The following is a 25,643-nucleotide window of genomic DNA, read 5'->3' as shown; positions in this document are numbered from 1 at the left end:
ACAGAGAAAGACAGCCAGGCAGGACGTGGGCTAATATACATATTATAGAATAAGGATCGTATAATGTAGGGACGGGTATCAATACGCTTTGAATGGGCAATGTACAGCCACGAGAAGCAAGGAGGACTCCTCATATCCCCATCTCAACTCCATTCATCCATTTCACCGCACTTTACCGTCATTGCGAATTCCCCAACCCAGCGCCCGTATTCACCTTTTTACTTGCCGGCATCTGCGGCACCTTGAACCCGCCAGCATCCCCATTCTTCGCAGCAGCACCAGCACCATTGCCAACCTGCGTAAAAGTACCGCCCTTGAACCAACGATCCTCCTCCGCCTTCCTCTTCCTATTCAACTCCGCCTGGACCTTCGGATCCACCAGCTCAAGGCCCTGCACCGGCGTGAACGCAATCGAACTCGCCGTTCCGGCTAGATTTCCAGCGCCAACACCCGATGTTCTTAAGCCTTGAGCTCGCAGTGTCGTTGCAGCACCTCCGGCTGCTGCGGCGGATCCAAACCCGCGCAGCGAGGACGCCATCCCATTCACGGTCGAGGCCGTGCCACCGCCGCCGCCCCAGCCAGGATTCTTCTTGGACAATTTCGCTCGAGTCCGCTGATCGATCTGCCCGGCTCTGATACGCCCATCGTTTTCCAGACCCACCATGCCTAGCCCTTTCGTGCCCTCGCCCGTCCCGTACCCGACCTCTTTTTCTTCCTTACCAAACGCCATCCGATTCTGCTGTTTCCTCAGATCCGTCATAGCGGTCGCTTCTTTTGCCTTCCGCGCTCTCCTCCCGCCCCGTTTCCGAGAGGGCTTGTCATCCGGTGCTGGGAGCGCTCTGGGGCCCTTGTTAGGTGGAGGTTCGGTAAGTTTGTCTAGTCGTTCAAGACATGCCTGTTTTAGGTCGAGGCCCATAGCCCCGTCCGGGGATTGGTGGACGCGGTCGACTCGTGCCGCCAGGATGAGTTTTGCAGATACAATTCGCATGGCTTGCTTTTTTAGGTCAGATTGGATCGAGGCGATGATGGGGCTGTGGTAGAGGAAGCCTTGTTGGCGGATGCCGACATTGGTGGCGAAGCCGGTTTGGGTTTGCTTTTTCGAGCCGAGGGGCGGGATGTTGCAGGCGGGCGTTTTGGCAAGGCCGGTTACACCGCCGGCGAAGTTGAGGAGTTGCGCTGCTGTTAAAGAGCCGATGAGGACGGTTAGATTGGGTGCAAAGAGTGTCATGCGTGATTGGACGTAGGAGGTCAGGATGGCTTTGGCGCGGTCGAGGTCGAGGATCATGCTGCAGGCGCGGAGGACGGTTTGGAGTTCTGTCTCGGTCATCTCGCGGCCTTTGGTTGTGGTTCCTTCCACTGTGACGACCATAAGGGACGGTCCGTCAAGTACGGATTTCAGGGACGCTCCAACGGGGTTATCGGTTGAATTCGAAAGAGCCTTGATGTTGTCGAGTGGTCCATTCTTGAGGATAGCAACGGTTTTGGCATAGTCAAGTGGGTTTGAGATTAGGGTCTCGAGTTCGGGGAATCTGGTGGAGTAGTGATCTCGTATGAATTTATGCACGAGGATGATTTCGGCATCGATTGAGGTAGCGAGAGAGTTGGACTGTGTAAGGAGTTTATACTCAGGGTTGTCTTCGATGGAGCCGACTGTAGTCGTCCTCTTTTCCGGAGGTATAGATTGGTAGTGGGCGATTTTCTGCGAACGAAGGGGGCAAGTCAGGGCTGCTATACGGTAGAGATGTAAACACGAATATCTCGAACAGGGATGGAGGAAGCAGGGTGCATCTTACCTCGAGTATAGGTTGTAAGGTCTTCATCAAGCCGGCCACATTTCTGACATCACTGACAACTCCCAGTTTCATTTTCTCCACCCTCGCCTTGGTTTCCTCTTCGTCCGGCGCATCTTTCAGGTCTGTGCTATTGCTTTGCGCTGCTAGTTCTTCCTCGGCATCAGATATTTCTTCTTCGTCGCCGTCAAGTTCCATGCCGGACGTTGAATGGGTACGTGCACTGGTAGGCACATCATCTTGAGCACTCGGGACGTTGTCTTCCAGGAACCCGTTTTGATCATGTTCACCAGTCTCGGAGCTCGAATCGTCGAAGTCATTCAAGAGTTCGTCAACCAGAGTCGTCATAGTGGAGGATATGTAGTAACGGCGGGTATGTCAAAGTAGAAAGTGCCTAGCTACACACTGGTAGTTATGAGCTTGGATCAGATTGCGTGTGGAAGACATGGAGCATTTATGCGGAGCGGAGTCTCTCCGATGTCTTGGCACGAAAGTCGTATACTTACTTAATACTACGTACACACCACACGTAGTTGATGGTTGACACGGAGTAAGTGTGAATGCTAGTGAAAAGACCGTGAAAACGTAAAACCATGATGGCATTCGAGGCTGCTTCTCATATCTCACTTCTCACGCTTGGTCATCGATCTGTACTATGAAAGCTTCAACCAGACCAGGTCACACTTGACTGACATTAAAGCTTGCTAGGCCGAGGCTTGTCACTGGTTCGCCCTCGAAATAATGAATACAGGATGACATTATCAACGATAAACAGCTTATTAGGCTATAACAACAATACCTGCATTATTGGACGCTGCCTTCAAATGCAACCATAACATCAAAAAATCTTCTTCAGCCACCTCTTCCATCTACATTGTGAGTAGTATCATTTATGGATGCTGCTCTTACCGCTGTTGTTGGAGCTTTCATGGCGTCGTCTGTTTCACCTGAAGCATCAAGAATTGCCTGGTTTCCATGCTTTCTCGCTATTAACTGCGTAGTTTCTCCATGCCTATTGCCAACGTCCGGATCGACTCCATGTCGAATGAGTGCTCGAAATCAAATCGATTTTTTCCCTTCCATAGCTATCAAGAGGCGGTAGAGCTGACATTGTTGGTTCGGTGGATATCCGCACATTTGCGGGCAAGGAACCGCACCACTGCCAGACTGTCAACCGCAGGTCAGTCGTTTAAGAAAGGCAGTTATAATTCAGGAACCAGTCAGGTCTGTCGAATGAGACAGAAGTGCCCAAGCTTTCATCTCCACCTCTCGCGATGATTGGACTTTCTCTGTTGCTGCCGCAACGTCTGATCCTACAGCTAAGCAGCCGGGAATGCATCTACCTTCAGCGCGTTCGCTCTGGATGAGAACTTCCACGATCACACGACCAGCTTCCTTGGAATCTCCCTGTTGTGAGCCGTCAAAGTCGTCGAATATCTTCCTTGTTGACTCCATGAAAACATCACAGTCCGCCAGAGTAATCTGCGTTTTAAGCCTGGGTCCGGGGCTCAGGAATGCTGTTCTGAAGTGACCGAGTTGGATCGAGCACACGTTGATGCCCAATGGAGAGGTCTCGGCATGCAGCGCCTCGGTGGCACAGGTCATTGCTGCTTTCGACGAACAGAAAACACCGGCTCCAATGGCGACTTGAAGGGCGCCGATTCTGGCGACGTTGGCAATGACGCCCTGCCGTCTGGATCGCATCTGAGGCAGGACGGCAACCCTAAGCCTAAGCAGCCCGAACAAATTGGTACTGTAAACTTGGAGAAGTTCACGGTCGCTGAAGGAAAGATGCGTGGCTTTACTTTAGTTCTCGGCAGGAGAACATAAAGTACTCAGTGGCACATACCTTGTTTCTTCCATGCAGCCCTCAAGAAGGAAACCAGCAGCGTTAATCAACATTTCTATCCTTCCCACCTTCTTTGTGACATCTTCCACAGTATGATTGAACTCTTCGGCTGAGGATGTTATATCTAGAACTAGAATTTTGCATCCCATTCGAGCCAGGTCTTGAAGCGCCTCCGGTCTGCGTCCTGCCGCCACAACAGTATCACCACGCTGCAAGGCATGGAGGGCAATTTCACGTCCAATGTCTGAAGTAGCCCCGGTGACCAACCAAACTCTGTCTTGCATGATGTGTGCCTGGGAAGCTAGGAGGGATATCAACTATCTAGTTCACGACCCACACTAAATACGAAGCTGGTCAGATTCAATGGAGGTCCGTCAACCAGCACCTTTTTCTCTGGGCCTACGCCGGTCCGCTCCACCTCATCACTAACGTTGCGTTGAAATCCGCAATGTAATGTAACGGGTTTCGGGGAACGTGAAATCTATTTTCTGAGTTCCATAGCAAGTTCATCTCCAATGGGCTTACTGCTCACAAAAACCATCCGTTCTGATTGTTGACGTCTAGGGGGGAACCCAGGGAACTACAAAGTATATTTCTACAATGCGTTCGGAAAGGTATATTCAGAACTATATATTCGGCAACAGTACTTATCAGTACAATTGAAGGTGTCTGGAAGCCTGAAGGCGCGGTGTTGGCTCCGCTTAAAGAGGTAGGGTAGTTGGTAAGATGGAAAGCGAAATTGGCTTTGGATATAACGAGAATACTGAGCTTTGGGAGAGGAAGAGCAGATAGTATTATTTACCACACGGGTGCAAAGCACCGGATATAAGCCAGTCCATAATGTATTATTATGTAACTCGGCATTAGCGGCAGAGCTTCTGTTCTGGAAACTGAGTTGTCTGAGCACCAACTTACAGCCGATCAATTTAGCGGTTGGCTACATCTTAGGTAAGCTCATGATTTAGAGAGGAGGCAGGTATCCACCACTCTGTCGTAAAATGCAATCTTTTTCTAATTGGTCAAAGTAACTGCTAGCGTCTACTCAAAACGACATAAGATTTGAATGGACGGATATAACTTGATAGCGTTGGTATAAGGTGCGCTTATAGCGCGGCAGCGGCTGCAGCAACCAATTAGAAAAAGATTGCATTTTACGACAGAGTGGTGGATAGTAGTATCCGGACAAAGCCTCTACTTGGTTCATATCGTCCTGTACCATTCGTTGTTCACGACCTACCGCGCCTATCTCGTCGGCTGTTTGCGGCATTCCCTTTGTTGCGCTGACTACCAAGAGCTCGGATCTGAAGATGATATTGTTTATTGAGCTGTCCAGGATACACTGTATCTTGATGAGTTGCAACTTACTGTTCGACACCAAGATTTTACCGCCAGTCCTTTTTCCTGCTAACGAGGCTGCAAATACCTAACCCACATCTATAGCGGCCCAATCACGGCGTGGGAAATAGGATCGCGTTACAGCGACAGTCATGGCGGCGAAAGAAGGAAGTAAGGATATGTCGATTGACGTTGACGAAGTCGCTACAGATGGTGATGTCGTTCTGATCGTTGGTTCCAACAAGACGAAGCTTCGAGTTCATTCTCTGTTCCTCAAGACCGCTTCAAAGGTACTTGGGGCGAAGGCGGGGACCCGTACGAGCGAGGGTCAGGATATTTCCAAAGACGATGCGCAAGAGGTTTTCCTGCCGGAAGATGATGTGGGCGCCATGAAGACTCTCTGCGCAGTCATTCACCTCCGTAGCCATGCAGCTTCTGATGCCTTCACTCCGAGCGAAGTCCTCAAAATTGCGATTGCCGCGGACAAGTATGACTGCATCGTCGCCCTCCGAGATGCGAGTGGACATTGGCTGAAGCCAGCGGAGAACGGCAGCATTGACGATCTCAAGTTCCTCATGGCAGCTGCCTATTTGTTCGATAATGCGCGGGCCTTTAAAGAAATCACGGCTGCACTGATCCTCCATCACACAGATTCCTACCTTGCCCTAGCACAAGGCCAAGTCGAGTCTCTCATACCTCGGAAGATCTTCTGTGAGTACCCAATCTGCACACAGCCGCAAGAGCAGTGCTGAGGTCAAGCCACAGGCATGTTGAAAGAACGAAGAAGCGGAACACGCCTAAAATTGCAACAGGTCCTTGTGAATAGCGCCATGTACGACAGCTCTGACTGCCGCTGCGGTTGGGCCGACGAATATGCTTTTGCTTATATGGCACTGCTAGAGCGCGAGATTTTGTTGCCAGAAAACATGCTTAGCCAGTCGATTGCGCACCTTATGCAGAGAGCGGAACAGATGGACGGTCCTACGCCTCCTCAAAAGGATTTCTCCTGCGAGCAAGCCAAGGGGCATCGTAAGCCAAACTATCGCGAACGTTGTAGCCAGGAAATGAAGCAACTCAGGAGGCACGTCGGCCTTTGCATAGACGATCTCCGGGGAGGGAGCACTACAGCAAACCTAACGTGCCGGATCCAGCAGTAGTCGAAGGAGAGATGTCCTTTAAGATCATTAGAGTATTCTAGACTCGCTATTGGCATAGTGTTAGATAACCAAGCGCATTTTGTATTGGAGATCTGCATGTTGTGCGTGGAAGAGACGCCTTCTTCCAACTAGAAGAGGTTCGGTCATCCACAAGCATTGTTTTTGACCCCCCCGTGCTTTTCTGAGTTGCCAGCTGTTCACAGGTTCTGCAATTGGATAATTAGCCACGAAGAAGAAGAGGGTACGACCTGATTGCGAATCTCAACCTCCGACAACTGGGAGTCCCAACAGAGCCAAGTACACAGGGTCAAGCTCCTCCTCTGAATTGACGTCTCCGATCCAGCCCAAGTATCCTCTACCAACAGACCCAAATGCTACCGCAGCCTGTCCTGACTTGTCTTCTTCCTCGTATTGTTCAAGAAGTTGCTGTGTCATGGTTCGGGGAGTAATGCGTTCGCCGCGAGCGTAGATTTTGTCTTTGGCCGAGACATGCTGCAAATAGACCGCCATGACATTGATCATCTTGGGTAGTCCAACTCCTCTGATACGGTCGGTGCTGGCTGCTTCATTCAATAGCGCATCCTCCCGAGAATAGCTTCCAACCCTCCAGGGAAGGGACCAGACGGAGCTCATCATTCTGTTAAAATCCGGCGGACTGGAGAAGGAGCTCATGAGACAACCAAGAAGAACAGTGCCCCCATCTTTCGTGTACGCAACAAGAGCATCAGCAACCTCACGGTGTTTCCGTTTCGTGATCGCGGCATCGCTGACAAGAACAGCGTTGATGCCTGTAGATAGAGCCGTGTATGCAGCTGGCTTTGTCTCTGCTTCAACTAATTTCGCTCGGGAGCGAATCAGCGTATGAAGGCGGCCTGTCACTTCTGAATGCCATGATTCCTTTTCAAGTGACAATACTAATATGATTGGTAGAGTTGAGGCGATGACAGGGACAGGGAGAAATGCAGCAATTTTAAACGCCCAGGTACAGAGGTGCGTGAATGAGGAAATCGCCAGAGAATAGAAAGGAAAAGAATTTAAGAAGCAGTCAGTGGCCTACATAGTCGTGACGCAAAACAGGGTAGGTGCAAGCAAACACGAAAAATGACCCTTGTCAAGCACTTATCGCCTCGTATCGTAGCAGTCTAGCTCTCCTTGTTCTATTTAGCATCTTCTGTGGCATTCTCGTCCGGTCATTGCTTTTTGCACAGCATCTCCAGCATCTCGATTGTGACGCGTCAAGACGCGCAGTGGATGGATGCGGAGAAAGCTGCTTCGGTGTTGATTTTGGAGAAGTAGGAAGGCTGGTCAGTGCGACGAACACTTTTGCCTCGCACAACTTGTCCTCTACAACATCCCCCATCCAGGGAGAACGATTAAGATATAGGAGGCATACCTTTTGTACGCCCCGCAGCGAAAGCAAGACAATGGCTGGCTTACTGGATATTAATATGATCACTGAGCTACGCGACAGCCTCTCAGAAACTGCTGCGAAATGCTCCGAGAGATGTCTCTACCAGTCGGCCAAGTGGTACGCAGCTCCTTGATTCAATGGTTGAGGAAGACTGATTAATAAAGGGCAGCCGAGCTCCTGACTTCTATTGCCCAGCCAGATGAAGATCCCTCCAATTCTGACGATGAATCCGATTCTTCTATGCTCAATGCCGATGCGGTGCCTCGACCGCTCTTCTCGACCACCTCGGACGATCCGCAGGAAGCCGCCCTGGAGAGAAAAGAAGCACACAAATACATCCTTGCCAAATCATACTTTGACACTCGAGAATATGATCGATGTGCTGCCGTCTTCCTCCCACAATCCGCTCCTGCTGGAGGCCTCCTGTCTTCAGAGAAGATCAACAAAGCGTCAGCATTCACACCACCGAAAGGCAAGAAGTCCAGGCGTACTTTGCATGCGACTGGCAACCCCTTCCCAAAGCTGAGCCAAAAGTCTCTCTTCCTCGCCCTTTACGCACGTTACATTGGTGGGGAGAAGCGGAAAGATGAGGAGTCTGAAATGGTTCTTGGTCCAAATGATGGCGGGCAGACAATAAATCGTGAGCTATCTGGACTCGGCCAGAGTTTAGAAGCCTACTTTTCCTCTCAAAACACTGAGCAACTTCGAACACGCTCTCAGGGATGGTTGGAGTACCTCTATGGCATCGTGCTATCGAAATCCAAAAACGAATCGGCGGCTCGAGAATGGCTTGTCAGGGCGGTTCACCGCAATCCATTCCATTGGGGAGCATGGGAAGAACTTGCAACGCTCTTGCCATCTACCAACGATTCTGTGGACGAAAAGATCAGACAGAGTCTACCGCAGAGCGTCATGACCCTCATGTACCACATCCACCTCTCGATTGACCTCAGCACAACCTCCGACTCTAGCTCTACCTTCGATTCACTCCACGAGCTTCTTCAGGTCTTCCCAACCAGTACATTCCTGTTGACTGCTCTCGCTCTTCTTCATTACCATTCCCAAGACTTCGAAGCAGCAGCTCAAATTTTCCAGCAAATCCTAACTTCGCATCCTCACAGACTTGACGCTCTGGACCACTACAGCAACATTTTATACGTCATGGCGGATCGACCCAAATTATCCTTCCTAGCACACCTAGCCACTGCCACCGACAAGTTCCGGCCGGAAACTTGTTGCGTCGTTGGCAACTACTACAGTCTTTGCTCCCAGCACGAGAAGGCAGTCATGTACTTCCGCCGCGCTCTCACCCTCGATAAGAGCTTCCTCTCCGCGTGGACCTTGATGGGCCACGAGTACGTCGAGATGAAGAATACCCACGCCGCAATCGAAAGCTACCGTCGAGCAGTGGACCTTAACCGGAAAGACTACCGAGCCTGGTATGGACTTGGCCAGGCGTATGAAGTGCTAGACATGGCTTTCTATGCACTGTTCTACTACCAGCGAGCTGCCGCATTGAAACCTTACGATCCCAAAATGTGGCAAGCGGTTGGGAGCTGCTATGCGAAGATGGGGCGTGTGGAACAGAGCATCAAAGCTCTAAAGCGTGCCCTTGTCGCAGGAACATACTACGAGACAGTGACGCCAACGCCAACAAATTCGTTCAACACCTCCATATCGTCTCAAACGCCCGGTAGAGGTCGACAGCAGAAACCCGAACCGACTGGACGGAAACTCCTCGATCCGGAGACACTGTACCAGATCGCCACACTGTACGAGAGGCTCGGTGATGTAGAGGAGGCAGCACGATTCATGGAATTGACAGTCGCTCAAGAAACGGGCTCAACTGCAAAAAGAGTCGGTAAGGCCAGTTTTGCGGCGAGGAGGTATAAAATGGATGATGACACCGATGACGATGATGATGTCGCTACGGAAGTTTTGTCGAATGACAGTGACTCCGATGATGATGATGATGAAGCTGGTGGTGATGGGTTTGGCACGGGGACGACGCCGACGACGTCGAAGGCTAGGTTGTGGTTGGCCAGGTGGGCTGTGCGGAGAGGCGATCTGGACATGGCGGAGAGGTTGGCGGAGGAGTTGTGCGTGGATGGATATGAAGTCGAGGAAGCAAAAGGGCTGGTCAGGGAGGTTAGGGGAAGGAGAGAGGCTGAAGGGGAGAGGGGTGGGTGAGCGGTCTTCAGCGAAACAGCCATACCCTTATGATGATGACCGAAGCCATGACGTTGTCCCAGCACAGAAAGTATTCCACAAAGATTATATGAGTTCCCAAACCCAAATTACCAGAGCAAGACAGATGACCGACTCCTATCCGCCACAATCTACAGACAGGCATACCTTAATCTTCCTTGAACCAGTCAAAAAAGCACTCAGCACCATGAGAAACAAACAACCTCCTCTTGCTTCCCCTTTCCTCCCCAGAGCAGTCCTATTTCTTCCCTGCTGCCACCTTTCCACGTATAACCTTAGCCGCCGCCACGGCTGCTGGTCCCGTCTTCTTCTGTAAAGCCTTCGTCGCGGTATTCGCCTTCTTGTTTGTCGTTGCACTAGTTATCTTCTTGGGCGCCGTCTTCTGAACACCAGCGCCCGTCTTCGGCCTTCCTTTTCCCTTTCCTTTTCCCTTTCCTTTTCCTTTTCCTTTCCCTTTCCCTCTCTTGACTTCTTCCCTTCCTTCTCCTTCTCCTTCTCCTTCTCCTTCTCCTTCTCCTTCTCCTTCTCCTTCTCCTTCTCCTTCTCCTTCTCCTTCTCCTTCTCCTTCTCCTTCTCCTTCTCCTTCTCCTTCTCCTTCTCCTTCTCCTTCTCCTTCTCCTTCTCCTTCTCCTTCTCCTTCTCCTTCTCCTTCTCCTTCTCCTTCTCCTTCTCCTTCTCCTTCTCCTTCTCCTTCTCCTTCTCCTTCTCCTTCTCCTTCTCCTTCTCCTTCTCCTTCTCCTTCTCCTTCTCCTTCTCCTTCTCCTTCTCCTTCTCCTTCTCCTTCTCCTTCTCCTTCTCCTTCTCCTTCTCCTTCTCCTTCTCCTTCTCCTTCTCCTTCTCCTTCTCCTTCTCCTTCTCCTTCTCCTTCTCCTTCTCCTTCTCCTTCTCCTTCTCCTTCTCCTTCTCCTTCTCCTTCTCCTTCTCCTTCTCCTTCTCCTTCTCCTTCTCCTTCTCCTTCTCCTTCTCCTTCTCCTTCTCCTTCTCCTTCTCCTTCTCCTTCTCCTTCTCCTTCTCCTTCTCCTTCTCCTTCTCCTTCTCCTTCTCCTTCTCCTTCTCCTTCTCCTTCTCCTTCTCCTTCTCCTTCTCCTTCTCCTTCTCCTTCTCCTTCTCCTTCTCCTTCTCCTTCTCCTTCTCCTTCTCCTTCTCCTTCTCCTTCTCCTTCTCCTTCTCCTTCTCCTTCTCCTTCTCCTTCTCCTTCTCCTTCTCCTTCTCCTTCTCCTTCTCCTTCCTGAGCGTCTCTCCGCTCCAGACTATATGCAACCGGTGGCCGGTCATTAGAATGACCTTTCACGGGAGATATTGGCGGGAATGGTCCGGGTTGGGTAAGCGCGGAGTCCGTGGGGATTGATCTGCGATTCGGGTCGGAGGTGGAGGTTGAGGCTTGTTCGAGGGATTTTTTGGGGCGGCCGCGCGGGTTCGGACTTGGTTTTGTTGTTGCTGTTGGTGAGAGGGCTGTCGCGGGAGCTGTGGAGAAATCAAGGGAAAGAATAAAGTCAGCATGGGGGTTTTGAATGGAACAAAACAGAAGAAGAGTTCAAGACAACTGCAATGCTTCCGACGTGATATTGTTTTTGCTTCTTCGACGACATAGAGGGGTTGGCACCTCCCTCGCTCTCTCCCTTCCTCAAGCTGGCAAACTTCGACATCTTCTAGCGACTTCATCGTCGTCATATCGAGCCATCCCTGGCCGACTCTATGATCTCTGCAGGCAAACAAGGACGTCGCTTACCCTTTGCGGCAACAGCCTTTAGTTCTTTAATAGTAGTAACAGCTTTCTTGACGGTCGCGTTCTTGGCCAGCGGCTTTGCAGGCGCTTTCTTCTTGGTGACTTTGCTTGCCTTTGGCTTGATAACTTTCGGAGTCGTTACTTTCTTTTCGGTCTTCTTCTGGGTCGGGGATTTAGTTGTCTTCTTCTTCGGCGTTGAGAACATGACCTCCTCGATTAGACGGTCTGGCTTGCCAGGTAGCTTGTTCGTGTTCTGGCGGGTCTTGCGAGTTGACTGCGGAACCTGGACAGCACCTTTGGTAGACTTCGCTTTCGTTTTCTGATCGACATTAGAAGGGGAGGTCATGAAAGAGAATAAAGAGGAAAGATCGTACTGCAACATTCAAGAACGTTGTCATCCCACCCAGAAGTCGGGGACGGGATTCATTAGCCATCGCGTTCTTGGATGTAGATCTCATGTCCTCCAACATCCCACCTGGAATCATTCCACGTCCTGGCGTTGTGCCTCTCATAGGAGAGCCGTGCCGTGCAGGAGTTGTCCCGCGCGAAACAACCATATTGCTGGCTGGCCCAATAGATAATGCGAGTCCTGAGGTAAAGGAACCAAACAGCGTGGAGGGGGAGAGGTATGCTGATGAAACAGTATTCGCTTGTTATTCACTCGAGATGCGTCTGGGATGCGCCCGCAGATGGAAAAGAATACAACAGGAAAAGAACAACAAAGTGCAAGGAGATACTGCCGAAATATGTAAACAAGAGACAACACGCTGACTCAGGAATGCTGAAGTTGATCCAAGAGAAGCACGAGCCACTGGAAATGCGGAAACAGAGGCCATGACCACAGATCGTTGATCTAATGAACATCATATGTATTGTGCATATAGTCATCTCCTCGTATAGAGTCGTAGATATCCTTTTGGCTTTCAGCCATGCAAACTCCTCGATTCCCAGCCCGTAGCGCCTTGCAAGCTGTTTTTATTCAACATTAGAAGTACCAGCATCAGCCGTACGTAATTTGGCGGCAAGGACAGTATCGTAGAAATTATAGTATGGATCTGGTATACAGAATGTCGAATGTCGTAAAAGAGTCTCAGCAGTTGGCCTGTCAGACGGCGTACTAGAAATGTCAGTACAATGCTCACAAAATCAGAGGCTTCTACTCACACTTGAAAACAATCATACATAAAGTTCAAGCCGTCAACCGAAGCAGTTGCTCGAACATCGTCTGGAATAGGTGGCGCTTGGTTTAGGCTTCCGAGTTTGAAAATTGCTCCGATGGCTTCTTCTCTGCTCCATGGACGTCGACCAGCAAACATTTCCAGAACGACGCAACCAAGTGACCATATATCAACCTTGGCACTGTAGCCTTCACCTTGAGCACGGACGACTTCAGGTGCCATCCAGAAGACTGAACCTTGCATGCTGTTGGTAACATCGTTGCCATAAATATTGTCGGTCTTCTTGGAGATGCCAAAATCCGAGATCTTGCAGGTTCCATCCAGGTCAAGAAGAATGTTGTCAGCTTTCAAGTCTCGATGCAGAATGCCTTCTCGGTGGAGATAGGCCAGACCTTCCAAGGTTTGACGGGTCAAGGATTTCACCACACTTTCCTCGAATTTGCCATGCTTTCGCAGACAGCTGCCGACAGACCCACCAGCAATATATTCCAGGTAGATGGAGATGGAGAATTCCTTTCGCTCGCAACCAAGATATTGGACGATGTTGGCATGCTCGAGATGTTGCATGGTATCAATCTCTTGATCCAAAGCAGCCACCATTTCTTTGACTCGTTCCTTGTCGTGCAGAGCTGCTTGATTGACTTCAACCTGCTTCACCGCCAGAAACTCACCAGTGGTAGCGTTCATACCCAAGTACACACGTCCGTACGTTCCTTTGCCAATCAGCTGGCCACGGATGATCTTGAATGTCGCTTGTCGTTTTGGTGTGTTCTCTTGCGGGACTTCTTCTTGAGGTATAGGATCGAGGGTGCTAAGCCGATTTCCCGGTTTCGGTCTGATCTGAACAATGGTTGCACCAAACATTTTGGTACTCTTACGTCGAACAATACCAGTACTTTCGGCTGGTTTCTGGAGAGCGGCGCTAGACCTGCTGCGTACAAGATCATTGCGACCCTTTGCCACCTCACGAATAGACTTCATACGGCCAAGGCCACCAGATCTCCTCAATGACCGTTGGGCGACACTGGCTATGCTGTCGCGATCCTTAGCTTTCAACGTCGACTCATCAGAGCCCAGAGTATCAGAATCATTCTTCATCAGCCGTAGCGGCAGACCTTCCGTTCCGTATGTGACACGACCACGCAATGACGGGGCCGGACCATCCTTGCTGCTTTGATCGGCGGCCGATTGTGGTGAAGTAGTACCGTCCTCGAGGTAAGGCTGATCGAGATCAACACCCGGGAAGAACTCGTCAAGGTGGTCGACAACATTCTCCACTGGAGGTCTACTGGCCCAAATCTCGCTGGCGAAAGAATTTCTTCTCGACATTTTGTCGTCTGGAGAATAGCTGGTGTTGGTATCAGAGAGCTGACGCTCAAATGACGAACGGCCACCGCTTGATCCAGCGCCATCGGTTTCAGGGGTACGAATTGTTGGTGCTGTGGATGGTCCAGCAGTGCTTGGGGACTGGAAAGCCACAGAACAGGACTTTTTCGTTCGCGAGTCCGTGTTCACCGTTAATGCTGGTTTTCTTACCTTGACGTTTTCATTACTCGACTTTGACAGTGATGTGGTTACTAAAGGTATGGCGAATAGACCATCATCTGAGTCATCGTCTGAATCTTCTTGAGGTATGGGAGATTTCTCGAAAGAAATATCCTCCTCCTCAAAATCGAAAGCTGGACCATATGACTTGCGATTTGAGGGATTTGGTGGTCGAGAAGGATGTTCCGATGCTGGACTAACGCCAGGCGAGGCGTCTTGTCTGCGTAACCTTTGCGCGGCAGTGTTCGGAGGTATGCTGATCTGAGGAATCTCCTGAAGTCCAGAACCATCTTCATCATAGTCAGGAACTTTGAACATAACATTGCCCTTGCCCCAAGTAAAGGCGCGCGGGGACGAACCTGGACTGCTTCCCCTTTGACCAAAATCGACCGATTGCAAGGCCCTTTGTGGTGGATCCTGATCGCTCACTCCAGAATTCCCCATCGTGGCAGGTGCTCCTACCATCTTGCCAACATTGGCCAATGCTGCTCCTATGCCTTGGGAAACTGATGGAGTTGGTCCAATGGCTCTTCTTCTTCCTCGATCTGAAATCTCTTCTGCGATTGGGTCAGAGATGCGTTTGAGAGCGTCTACCGTGCTTGGAGGCCTTATCCTCTCCCCAGACTTCTTACTGAGAGAATTGACCTTTGTCAAAGTATTCGACTCTGACGGTGCAGTAGGTGGCTTTCGCACAGGTATGAGGTCAGTCTTCTTATCTTCAAACGGAGATTCTCGAGGGGTGTCGAAGTCAATCACTGTGCTTGCTCGAATGCCTGACTCTCTGGTCTGCTGCCTGGACTCCTGATACGCCTTTTGCTTTCTTTCAGCGTCACGCTTGAACTCTGCTGCCGCTTTGCGGATAATGGCCTCACGCTCCGAATCATCTTGTTTCTGGTTTGTTCCCGGAACCATTGGTGGTGGGGATTCTATCAGGGGTCCTTTCGTTGAATCATCCTTCGACCCAAGGATTCCGAGATCTTGGGCTTTCGCCACCAATTTAGTATATTCATCTTCATCCATCGCTCGACGGTTAAATTGACCTAAGAAAGGCGGCGATGGATGAGCGCGCTGAGCAAAAGTGAGACCCAAACCAGCCGAGGCAGGAAACGGTAGCGCAGCTGAAGTTGCGGGGCTACGGACGTAGAATTTCAGTGATCCTAGATTATCTGAATGTTTGCGACTGAAAGAGACAAGCGTAGAGTCGTTCAAGGCTTCTTCGTGTTCAACCTGACCAGCCTCTGTGAGGAATATTTGAGCAAAATCCGGGTCTTGAACGCCGAGCTCTAGACAAATGATCTTTCGCAGAGCATTTGCCGTCTCATAGTCTGTGATGTCGATGAGCCGATAATTCCAACGATCAGGCGTAACGAAGACGTATTTCCTGCCCAACGTGGTTTTTGTTCTACCACGCATGCTCGACTTTTCCTCTTCGGACATGATCGAGGCAGAAGGCGGCCTTTGCGCCAGAGACGCATCACTTCCATTCAGCTGGGGCTTCGATAGAGATAAGGATGGAAGTAATGGACGAGGTACGTACGGAGAAGTAGGAGATTCAAGAAATGACTCTTCCGGTGAAGGATGTGTATCATGCCGCCTCCGATTCATGAATTTGCTCAAGAAGCCCTTGTTAGTCTCTTTGTTGTTGGAAGTGGTATCATTGCTATTTTGTCTGCCACTTTCCATCGACGGCCGACCCTGTTCCTGAACATTGCGCCGGCTTTCATAGAATCTGGTCGACATAGAACCATCTGCAGATGCGTTTACTTGTGACTGTCGTGACTGATCGCTAAGGGTTGGGGGATGTAAATTCGCACGATTGTAACCAGCATTTTTGTACATTGAGTCCGCGCTGTTACTTTTGGCATGTTGTTCAGCTCTTGGAAGCGGGGAAGAGCTGGTTGGCCCTGCAGATGTCGGCACCGTGTGTCCAAGTGAGGGGCTTCCACTTTGCGGGCTGATATCGTGATATCTTGATACGAGACCTGCAGGAGGCGCATCACCTGAAGCATTCGGACTGTGCCTACCACGGGGACCAAGATGGTTCAAAGCATTCCGGGAGTCTTTGGTACGGCCGTGGGAGTGATTGTTGTTGTCCGGATGACTTGGATCGCTGGGGGTGGAGTTTTGACTGCTATTCTTGCTAAACACAGGTAGAGTACTGCTTCGCGTCTGGAACGAGCTTTTATGACCTGGTCCCGACATCTGAGCAGGCATCTGCTTGCCAGGGCTCCCTTCCGCACCTGCTGTGCTTGGGGTGGGTGTAAAGTCATGACGAGGAAGATTCGGTGAATTCTCCACGTTACCATCTGTTGAAGCACTTGGCAAGGCTTGCGATGACCCTCTTCGTCGATGACCAAGACCTGATGATCCGGCATCGATATTAGCGTTATCGACGAGTCGACGTATGAGCTTTCGCATTCGCTTCCCCTCCTCGCGCTCTCGACCCTGGTCCCAACCAGTCTTGTTCTTGGAGCACACTGTAGCAAGCTGTGGAAACACAATCTGGTGCATTTTGGGAGCTCCGCCACCACTTCTACCAAGCTCGATGAAGTCTGACATCTGGATGTTCAGGTTCTGGAAGGTTTCCTGCCAATCCTTGGAAAAGCCATTCGCAGCCAGCCAAGCATAGACTCGATCAGCGGGCCACTGGGCACTAATGTCGTGGGAAGACCCACTCGCCGTTGATGTACTACTTGTCTTTTGGCGCTTTATAGACCCCTCGTGCTTTGAAATTTCGTTGCCTTGACTTGAGCTATGAGGTTGAGGGTTTAGTCTTGTAGCAGTAGGCGGTCCGGGTGAGATCGGATCTGTATTCTCACGTAAGGGCAAGGATGGAGGGGCTCTAGTGGATGAAGGCGTTGGAGGATGGCCGAGCTCTCGGGTGTTCGAGTCCGAATGGGCCGAGTTGGGTGCCGAATACTGGAATTGATTCCAGTGAGTTGAGTATTGAGAGTCTTCGAAAGGAGGAATACCGACTCCTGGTCCGAACGAGTCTCCCCCAGGGATGAACGTAGCTGAAACAAGTGGCTTCTCCATTGGTGGCGGCGGGGGGATTGCGAGGTTCGGAGGCTGACGTGCATGGGGCATCTGACCAGCAATATATGCCAGATGTTGGTTCTGTGCTTGATTGGCATTATTCATCGGCGGTGGAGGAGGAAATCCTGGAGGCAGGCCTTGGGGTCGACCCCACGACTGCTGCCAACCTGCTGGTATACCAAAGACAGTCCCTGGAGGATGGGCACCAGGCGGCGGGCCGGGAGGCGGAGGTGGAACACCAGGTGTAGAAGCTTGATGATGTGGACGAGGAGGGGGTGGCGGAAGAGTCATGATATGAGGTTGAGCGGATTGGGCCATGGAGGGTGGTGGAGGGCCCGGGATATACTGCTGGCGCTGACTTTCCATGGCCTGATTACTTGAGACCATCCTTTGACCAGCCGGATGTTGATGATGTCGACGAATGGAACCTGGAGGCGATCTGCTTTGAGCGGTCTGCGCTCTTGGCCTTAGGCCTGACGCATTTGAATATGCGCTTGGGGAATATGGCGAGCCTGCACTTCCAGGGGAAACCAACAACGAAGGGGTGTTGGATGCGGATGAAGTAGTAAGGTGCTGGGGATCGGGGATCGTACGCGAGTGAACGGGGTGATAGCGAGAGGGAGAAGACGAGGTGGAACGATTGGAGACTCTCGAGGACGACCTCTGCCGGGGAACGCTCATGTTGTTCGCCGATACAGTCGGCGTCGATCGAACATATAAACCATGCGAGATGCCAAATTACACCAACGATGTCCTTCAGAACGACTTTAAGGTCTTCCCTTCATTTTGCGATAGCCCAATCCCTCCAATTGCGGGGTGCCAAAGTACGAATCGCAGCTCGATGGTTAAGATGGTTTAGTTGGCTGCGGCGAGCTGAGATGCCTTTTGACGACAATAGGGTTCGCTAGGAAGGAAATTGGAGGCTTGCTGAGGTTCGAGAGAAGGAATCTGTTGCAGCTGAGCCGTGCGGAGGAGGCAGATAAAGATACTTGTGCACTTCCGAGACGATCAACGCATGAAGAAGCCCACCAATGCTGAACGCTGCAATGGAAAACGCAGATACAGTTCGCCGAGTATGGAAGGCCGTTCCACAGGGACACTGCCGCGGATTTGTCTGATCACTATACGCTCTGCCGTATATATCTCGAATGCGATGGGCAGGATAAAGAAGTGATGGTACGAGCAGCACCCTGCATACGGGTAAAATTGCTCAGTGGAAGTGTTAGCATAACTTAACGTTCGGTGGACTTATTGGATGCGTCGCTTCTCTCGCTTGCTCGGTCCGGATCTGGTCCGGATCTGCGGTATTAGTATTACAGCTGCCAGCACAGACCACTGCACCTGAGTTGTCTTGGCACGCTCGTGGCAGTCTTTCACTCGACTTCCAGTTGAAGTTTCGTCCCTTCTATCAACCGACGCTTGGAAGATCAGAATAGTCGTCGTCAAGCTGTCTGGCCTGTAGAGACGTGTCAGCCCCGGTTAAGGTGCTGGATCAAGTGTGTCAGTGCACATCACGTCGTACTAGTAGTCTTTTGCGGCAGCTCTAAATAGTGCTTCATCACACGCTACTACTACGTAGTAGATTGGCTGAACCCTTGACCCGAACATCCTTCTCCCAGGTCAAGGAGCCCCATCACCTTGGTGAGACCGAGGACTACCAAAATTGACACGTTTGTCGCAGATGAGGGGCAGGATAAGCAGTAGTACTTGGTTCCCCACCTGCTCGGCCACAGATCGGGCACTGCAGTGCCGTGCAGTGCCTTGCAGTGCCTTGCAGTGGAACCTCACACTGATGCGGCCGGTCCTTCCGCCCTGCCAAGACGTATTCATCGAGCTCCACTCGTGCAGTGCAGTGCAGTGCCAGTGGTCTGACGTTGATTACTACCTACCAACACAGCAATTGCCTCATCACTACTGTTGCTCATCTTATCTGTGTCTGTTTTCAAACATATCTTCCCCCAGTATTTCGTGCACTACCTCAACTCTCACTCCCACTTTCCAGGTCACTTGCCGTAACCATGTCTCACGATATCAGGGCATCGGAGCTCAAGCAGCCCATTGATGTGGCTGAATACCTCTTTCGCCGACTGCACGAGCTTGGTGTCCGTTCTGTTCATGGCGTGCCAGGTGACTATAACCTTGTTGCTCTGGATTACATTCCGAAGTGCGGACTCCACTGGGTGGGCAACTGCAATGAACTCAATGCGGGTACACTAGGCTCGCAACGTTCCCGGGTCAACGATTCTGACAATCTGCAGGGTATGCGGCAGATGGCTATGCACGAGTCAAGGGAATCGCTGCCGTCGTTACGACCTTTGGCGTCGGAGAGTTGTCTGTATTGAATGCGACAGCGGGAGCATACAGCGAGTACGCCTCGGTCGTCCACATTGTCGGTCAACCAAGCACAATCAGCCAGAAGAGCGGCATGCTCCTTCACCATACTCTTGGCAACGGAGACTTCAACGTCTTTGCCAACATGAATGCTGGCATCTCCTGTGCGGTGGCCAAGCTAAATGATCCCTACGAGGCCGCTACCCTCATCGACCACGCATTGCGGGAATGCTGGGTTCAAAGCAGACCTGTCTACATCACCTTGCCAACAGATATAGTGCAAAAGAAGGTCGAAGGAGAAAGGCTGAAGACACCAATCGATCTCAGCGAGCCATCTGTTGAGGTTGAGAAAGAGGACTATGTTGTTGACGTTGTGCTCAAATACCTATCCACTGCCCAGAATCCAGTCATTCTGGTCGATGCTTGTGCCGTCCGTCATCGAGTGCTTGACGAAACTCACGATCTAATTCAGAAGTCTAATCTGCCTGTTTTCGTCACACCTATGGGCAAGAGTGCGGTGGATGAGACACTTCCAAACTATGGCGGAGTCTATGCTGGAGATGGCTCGAATGCTGGAGTCAAAGAGCGGGTTGAGTCAGCAGATCTCATACTAAGCATTGGTGCAATCAAATCAGATTTCAACACCACCGGCTTCACCTATAGAGTTGGTCAGCTCAAAACTATCGACTTCCATAGCACAATGATGCGAGTTCGCTACAGTGAGTATCCGGGGGTCGGCATGAAAGGGGTGCTAAGAAAGGTGACGGAGAGATTACCAAAGCTCAATGTAGAAGCAGCGCCCCCAGTCTCACAGAACAAGATTCCAAACGGAGAGCTGGACGTTTCAAAAGATTCTCCAATTTCACACGCTTGGTTCTGGCCACGGATGGGGCAATGGCTGAAGGAAGATGACATCGTCGTCACCGAGACAGGGACAGCCAACTTCGGTATCTGGGAGACTAGATTTCCGAAGGGTGTACTCGCGTTGAGTCAGGTTCTCTGGGGTAGCATTGGCTGGTCCGTAGGAGCTTGTCAGGGTGCAGCGCTTGCCGCAAAAGAGGCTGGTAGCCGGAGGACTCTACTATTTGTTGGCGACGGGAGCATACAATTGACTGCTCAGGAAATCAGTACTATGATCCGACATGACCTTACGCCAATCATCTTTTGTATATGCAACGAAGGATACACCATTGAGCGCTATATCCATGGCATGGATGCGGTGTACAACGATGTTCAGGAATGGAAGTATAAAGATCTCGTTCCAACCTTCGGGGCAAAACCAGACAAGTACAAAGTTCACCAAGTGAAGACGAGGGAGGAATTGGAGGCATTCTTCCAGGCCGAGGATTCTCATCAGGTATCACAGCTTCAGTTTGTGGAATTGTACATGCCAAAGGAGGATGCCCCAGCTGCGCTGAAAATTACTGCAGAGGCGTCTGCGAGGACGAATGCGAAGACTCAATAATGCCATGGTTTGCGCTGTCAAAAACATAGCTCGGGATGCGAAAAGCGTTGATAGTATTGATATTTTCTATAAGCAGCATGATCATGGATTCGAAGCGTCTGGAGCGATTTAACCAATGACTTTCCACTCCATACAAGATATTTTAGGCAAACGAGCATGGCCTGATTATTAGGATTCTTGTGGTGTGGAATAAACGATGAAAATCACTCTTGGCATCACTTTCACCCACTACTACTAGTACTAGTAGTAGTAAGTAACTATTACTAACTCAATACATACCGAGAAGTTGAATAAACTTTAGCGGTACTATTTCCGGTTGAACCGTCCTCTCATGTATGACGAATGACATTTGCCTCTGCTGCTGGGACGTAGTTCCAGCTAGGCATTCACAGTATGGTAGACAAGCCAGAGCGAAGGCAGCAAACAGTAAAGCTTATATTACACCTCTCCAATGCGTCACGCTAAGAAATGTTGTCTAGCAATCTCCCAGGTGGAAGGCTCGAAAAGCAAGTTCAGGAAAACGTCTGATAACCAGCGCTTCTGGAATTCACAATGGTGATGCTGGGATATTTGTCACTTGTGATAAGGGCCAAGAAGTCAAATGTCTTCGAGATATGGATGATATCTTGTCTGAAGTACCACTTTCAACCATCAACTTGAAGTATGACGAACTGAATGTTCGACCAGTACATTCACTCGCATCTTGAAGCTCAGCCCAATGAAGCCGCAGTGGAAACCACAAATGGTGGCGGCGACATCGAAGAGGATATAGAAAAGGAGATTGAGTCCTTGAAGTCATCATCCACGAACCAAAAGAAACCCTACACCTTTGTTAGACTCGAGATCGCCTGTGGTACGTACTATGCCGTGCCATTTCATTGAACTCGAACCTTACTTGGCGCAACGCACTGATCGGTATTCTAATCAAGTGTCATTCATTCGCACACAACCCCCCTTGGACCCGGTCAATCTAGTTCTTCAAATCTGTGAAAAAGCGTACTCGGGATCAAGCCGGCAGCGAAGCCGATACGTCAAACGTTTAACACCTGTCAGCTGCATCCGGAAGACGCTAGGGAATGGGTTAGAGCAATTGTGTGAGGAAGTGCTGAGGCCCGTCTTTGGCGACAGTACTATTACGAAGAAGGTACGAATACGGACACCAGTGGAAATTGCATTGCACGACATTGCTGACGTCCAATAGTTTGCCATCCGCCCAAACATCCGAAACAACGAACAGCTGAGCCGAGACGTCATCATCAAGACGGTCGCAGATGCCACGACCCGATTAAGCTCCAGCCATTCGGTCGACTTGACGAACTACGATCGCCTGATTCTGATCGAAGTCTACAGGGTGAGAAATATAGCTTGATAAGTCCTGAAGTGTGTGGCTGCTCTTCGCTAACAGCTCCGACCTTTGTAGAACGTGTGCGGCATGAGTGTCGTGGGCAGCGAATTCGAGAAGCTGAAGCGTTTTAACTTATCCGAGATCTACCAAGCATCGGCCCACGAGGGACGATCTACCCAAGAATGATGATTACTAAACAGGAAAGCATTGAGAAGCATCCAGAGACATCCAGGTACGTCCAAAGGCGTCCAAAGGGCGTCCAGAGGCATCTTTAGCATCTACAGTAAACTGTGGCATGTCCATCAAAGAGACATGATGTGAGATGTATTTCCGATTCGATCCAAAGCTAGAAGCCACATTAATTTGAAGGCTAATGTACTGGGTCGATCTGCACAAAATTATTGAAAGAAGATTTGCTTGGCTTCGCATTTGAAGTGAAACTCTACGCTGGAAGGACCCAACAAACCACAGTCGCAACGAGTATCAGCAATCCTTCGCACGAGCCATTACAGCTTCTCACATGCTTGAAGATCGTAGCCCACATGCGGAGGTCAGTTCCTTCGCTGTTCTCCACCCCGATGGCTGAAGCAAAAGCAACATGGATCAATGCTTGATGGGAGCACTAATGAGAGCACAAGCCTACCTCAGGGTATCGGTATGACAGGGAAAGGGCACACACTCATTTTAGAACCAATTAGTCTCCTTGAGCGGAATGTTTCTATATCCAGAGCCAAGATAGCTTCGCCAAACCTCCTCAATCCGATCTTGAGGAAAAAGAAGCAGTCCTAATATTTTGGCTGCTGCCGAGTTTCCGATCTTCACTCTGCTAGGGAGCTTACCCAACTGACTATTGGCCAACAGAAGCAAGATTTGATCACTTGGAATTACAGAGCGGGTTCAAACTCAACCCCAGTAGAACCAGTATGATCGTTCTTCATAAAAGCTGATCAACATCAGCATTGACCGGAATCGCAGAATAATCTTCTCGACCAGCAGGCTCACTGCCAGAACAGAGATGTTGGGTCACCAGTTCGATGAAGAAGGAGATTGATGCACCCCTCAACGTTATCAGCGGAACAAAAAACCAAGACGACCTCGTCGACAGGTGAACCACAACAGGTAGCCTTGCGCCATGCATCGCGTCCCAAAACCTCAATCAACCGTCTCCAGGAACCGGTCGGTGAGCAGTGGCCAACACGGGCAGATCTTTTATCTTAAATAAAGCCGATTCTTGCAGCTCTCAGGCCGATGTACTCGATAAGCTAGTTAGTCGGTATGAGTACCACTCTGGCGTCTGTTTTGCATGAACTGGGACGACGAGAAATGCACAACAACAGCCCGATACTCCCAAGGCCATATCGATGGCGATGTCTTTGACAGTGACGATAGTATTGGTGTGCGAAGACATTCGCCCACTATCGATGAAGAGGTGGACGGTGAAGTCAGCCATGTCATGAGCACAAAGTCCCCAGTCTGTTCAATTGATCGATAATCCGAGCTCAGAACGTACTAGCGCAATATTTTAGCGTGTCTTGGAGCGCGTTACGCGTGCGTGCCGCGTTGCATTGTTGGAGGTGGGGTCCATAATTGGTCGATCAAATGCACGGCAGAAGCATCGGGAGTAATTGCGATGAGGATGTTGCCATGAAGGAACTTGAGGTCCCAGAGAATAGGGTTTGGAAGGGAAATAATGCGTAATCTTGGATGGGTCAATGGATATTTTCTACTGTCAGTCCACACACGGTGATGGACAGAAATCAAATAAGATTTATTAGGCATACAAATCCTATAAATCATGATCAACATATACATAGAATATCTCATCCGCGGTTCCTTCTTCCTTTCATGGCCTCTTCCTCGCCCTGCACACACGAGTCCCAGCTTCATGACCTCGGCATCAACTTATCCCCCAAGTCCAGCGCCAGACCCTTTCCCCTCTTCCCGCCAACACCGTTCTCACCCCTCTGTAATGTCGGACTCACACTTCCATTACCGTTGTTTGTGGGTGGAGGAACCAAAGTATCGAAATTCAAGCCCCTCCTTGCCGCCCTCGCCGCGGCCGGTGTCTTATTGAGCCCCGGTGTCCGTCCACCCCAGGGTGCTTGAGCGGGCGAGGGTGTGACGTTGACAAAATCGGCGAAGTTGAATTGTTGACCGGGAGTGGAGAAGAGGGCAAGATTGTTGGTGGAGTTGGTGGTTGGAGTGGTGAGGAAGGAGGAGGGGAGATCTTTGTTGGTGCTGCAGGTGTTCTGGGAGGGTGGAGTGGAGGGAGGCTCGAGGGTGTTGACACCGCTGCGGCGAGAGGATTGGTGATGAATGGCTGGAGAGCGGGAGGGAGAGTTGGCGAGATAGAGGAGGAGGTCTGCACCAGTTTCTTTGGATTGGTGGCTACGGGCTCTAGGATTGACTGGAGATGGGGTACGGGGTGGAGAGGAGGATATCATGTTTGGAGAGGTCAGTTGGCGGTTGAAGGAATGGACGGGGAGGTCATCTTGGTCATCGTAAGCGGAGGTTTGAATACTGAATTTTGAGGAACGAGTGCGTCGTGGTTCTGGGATTGTAGCCGCATCAGACACGAAAGATTGGTTCATGCTGCTAAATGGAAGCTGCGGTCTTTGGAAGACCGGAGAAGATTGAGGCAACTGGTGGGTTTGTTTCCATGACTTGTTTGCTGTTGAGACCTTTTGGGGTGCAGCATTAGATGAGGAACGGATTCTCTTGTGACTGCCAGGGTTGTGAAGATATCTGAAGGGTGCGTCTTTGGGGTGGGAGTGTCGACTGTGATTTGACCGGGGTATCTCATCGGAAAATGCTGGACCAGCCAAGGGCGAGGAATTGTAGTAAAGGTAGTCTTCGGATGTGTTGGACGAGGAGTCTGAACAAAAATCTCCACTTGAGTATGGTCTTTTCCTCCTGATTTGTTCGGTAACTTCCGGCTCAATTGTCCTCAGAGTTCTATTCTGCCATCCATTCTGGGCTTTGAAGTTTGCCAGGGCAAGTCGATCCTGGAGATTGCGAGCAACCTGCAATGATTAGTAGGCGATCGTCGGGCTCCGGGTCCTGCAGCTTACTTTGGCAATTTCAGCCCTTCGAAGAACTTTTCCAGCGATCTCACTGGTGGGATAGGAAGGGTGTTGAGTTGCCATTGCAGGGAGCGTGATGTTCATGACAATTCGGTAGTTCAATAGAGTATCTTAAGGAATGTTGACAAACAATGGATTAAGCGGCGGGTAGAGACTGCTGTCCAGCTTGTTCACGCAGGCATTC

At 50.6% G+C, this 25,643-nt stretch overlaps 10 protein-coding genes across 10 annotated transcripts; 4 read left to right on the top strand and 6 right to left on the bottom strand.

Annotated features, from left to right (window-relative positions):
* Positions 1 to 178: 178 nt before the first annotated feature.
* Positions 179 to 2,138, bottom strand: EPUS_04102 (uncharacterized protein; the record flags this gene model as incomplete). Its single annotated transcript, XM_007802716.1, has 2 exons — positions 179 to 1,699; positions 1,794 to 2,138. 2 exons carry the CDS (start codon positions 2,136 to 2,138, stop codon positions 179 to 181), a joined length of 1,866 nt encoding a protein of 621 aa, XP_007800907.1.
* Positions 2,139 to 2,999: 861 nt separating this feature from the next.
* Positions 3,000 to 3,923, bottom strand: EPUS_04101 (uncharacterized protein; the record flags this gene model as incomplete). The annotated part of the gene is made up of 2 exons (XM_007802715.1): positions 3,000 to 3,570; positions 3,640 to 3,923. The coding sequence occupies 2 exons, from the start codon at positions 3,921 to 3,923 to the stop codon at positions 3,000 to 3,002; spliced, it is 855 nt and encodes a 284-aa protein (XP_007800906.1).
* Positions 3,924 to 5,126: 1,203 nt separating this feature from the next.
* On the top strand, positions 5,127 to 6,172 carry EPUS_04100 (uncharacterized protein; the record flags this gene model as incomplete). The annotated part of the gene is made up of 3 exons (XM_007802714.1): positions 5,127 to 5,685; positions 5,740 to 6,003; positions 6,036 to 6,172. 3 exons carry the CDS (start codon positions 5,127 to 5,129, stop codon positions 6,170 to 6,172), a joined length of 960 nt encoding a protein of 319 aa, XP_007800905.1.
* A 220-nt stretch (positions 6,173 to 6,392) lies between these two features.
* EPUS_04099 (uncharacterized protein) lies at positions 6,393 to 6,764 on the bottom strand (the record flags this gene model as incomplete). Its single annotated transcript, XM_007802713.1, has 1 exon — positions 6,393 to 6,764. One exon carries the CDS (start codon positions 6,762 to 6,764, stop codon positions 6,393 to 6,395), a length of 372 nt encoding a protein of 123 aa, XP_007800904.1.
* Positions 6,765 to 7,555: 791 nt separating this feature from the next.
* On the top strand, positions 7,556 to 9,732 carry EPUS_04098 (uncharacterized protein; the record flags this gene model as incomplete). The annotated part of the gene is made up of 2 exons (XM_007802712.1): positions 7,556 to 7,659; positions 7,707 to 9,732. 2 exons carry the CDS (start codon positions 7,556 to 7,558, stop codon positions 9,730 to 9,732), a joined length of 2,130 nt encoding a protein of 709 aa, XP_007800903.1.
* Positions 9,733 to 10,110: 378 nt separating this feature from the next.
* EPUS_04097 (uncharacterized protein) lies at positions 10,111 to 12,033 on the bottom strand (the record flags this gene model as incomplete). Its single annotated transcript, XM_007802711.1, has 3 exons — positions 10,111 to 11,000; positions 11,480 to 11,795; positions 11,851 to 12,033. 3 exons carry the CDS (start codon positions 12,031 to 12,033, stop codon positions 10,111 to 10,113), a joined length of 1,389 nt encoding a protein of 462 aa, XP_007800902.1.
* A 418-nt stretch (positions 12,034 to 12,451) lies between these two features.
* EPUS_04096 (uncharacterized protein) lies at positions 12,452 to 17,916 on the bottom strand (the record flags this gene model as incomplete). The annotated part of the gene is made up of 2 exons (XM_007802710.1): positions 12,452 to 12,593; positions 12,641 to 17,916. 2 exons carry the CDS (start codon positions 17,914 to 17,916, stop codon positions 12,452 to 12,454), a joined length of 5,418 nt encoding a protein of 1,805 aa, XP_007800901.1.
* Positions 17,917 to 19,253: 1,337 nt separating this feature from the next.
* Positions 19,254 to 21,031, top strand: EPUS_04095 (Pyruvate decarboxylase; the record flags this gene model as incomplete). The annotated part of the gene is made up of 2 exons (XM_007802709.1): positions 19,254 to 19,443; positions 19,494 to 21,031. 2 exons carry the CDS (start codon positions 19,254 to 19,256, stop codon positions 21,029 to 21,031), a joined length of 1,728 nt encoding a protein of 575 aa, XP_007800900.1.
* A 675-nt stretch (positions 21,032 to 21,706) lies between these two features.
* EPUS_04094 (uncharacterized protein) lies at positions 21,707 to 22,562 on the top strand (the record flags this gene model as incomplete). Its single annotated transcript, XM_007802708.1, has 4 exons — positions 21,707 to 21,884; positions 21,961 to 22,175; positions 22,233 to 22,382; positions 22,452 to 22,562. The coding sequence occupies 4 exons, from the start codon at positions 21,707 to 21,709 to the stop codon at positions 22,560 to 22,562; spliced, it is 654 nt and encodes a 217-aa protein (XP_007800899.1).
* A 1,697-nt stretch (positions 22,563 to 24,259) lies between these two features.
* On the bottom strand, positions 24,260 to 25,522 carry EPUS_04093 (uncharacterized protein; the record flags this gene model as incomplete). The annotated part of the gene is made up of 2 exons (XM_007802707.1): positions 24,260 to 25,399; positions 25,448 to 25,522. 2 exons carry the CDS (start codon positions 25,520 to 25,522, stop codon positions 24,260 to 24,262), a joined length of 1,215 nt encoding a protein of 404 aa, XP_007800898.1.
* Between the last annotated feature and the right edge of the window lie 121 nt (positions 25,523 to 25,643).

The sequence above is a fragment of the Endocarpon pusillum genome (genome assembly GCF_000464535.1).
Source record: "Endocarpon pusillum Z07020 unplaced genomic scaffold scaffold176, whole genome shotgun sequence".
Classification (NCBI taxonomy): Eukaryota; Fungi; Ascomycota; class Eurotiomycetes; order Verrucariales; family Verrucariaceae; genus Endocarpon; species Endocarpon pusillum.
The sequence above is the reverse complement of the archived record's forward strand: the minus strand, read 5'-3'. Positions and strand labels throughout refer to the sequence as shown.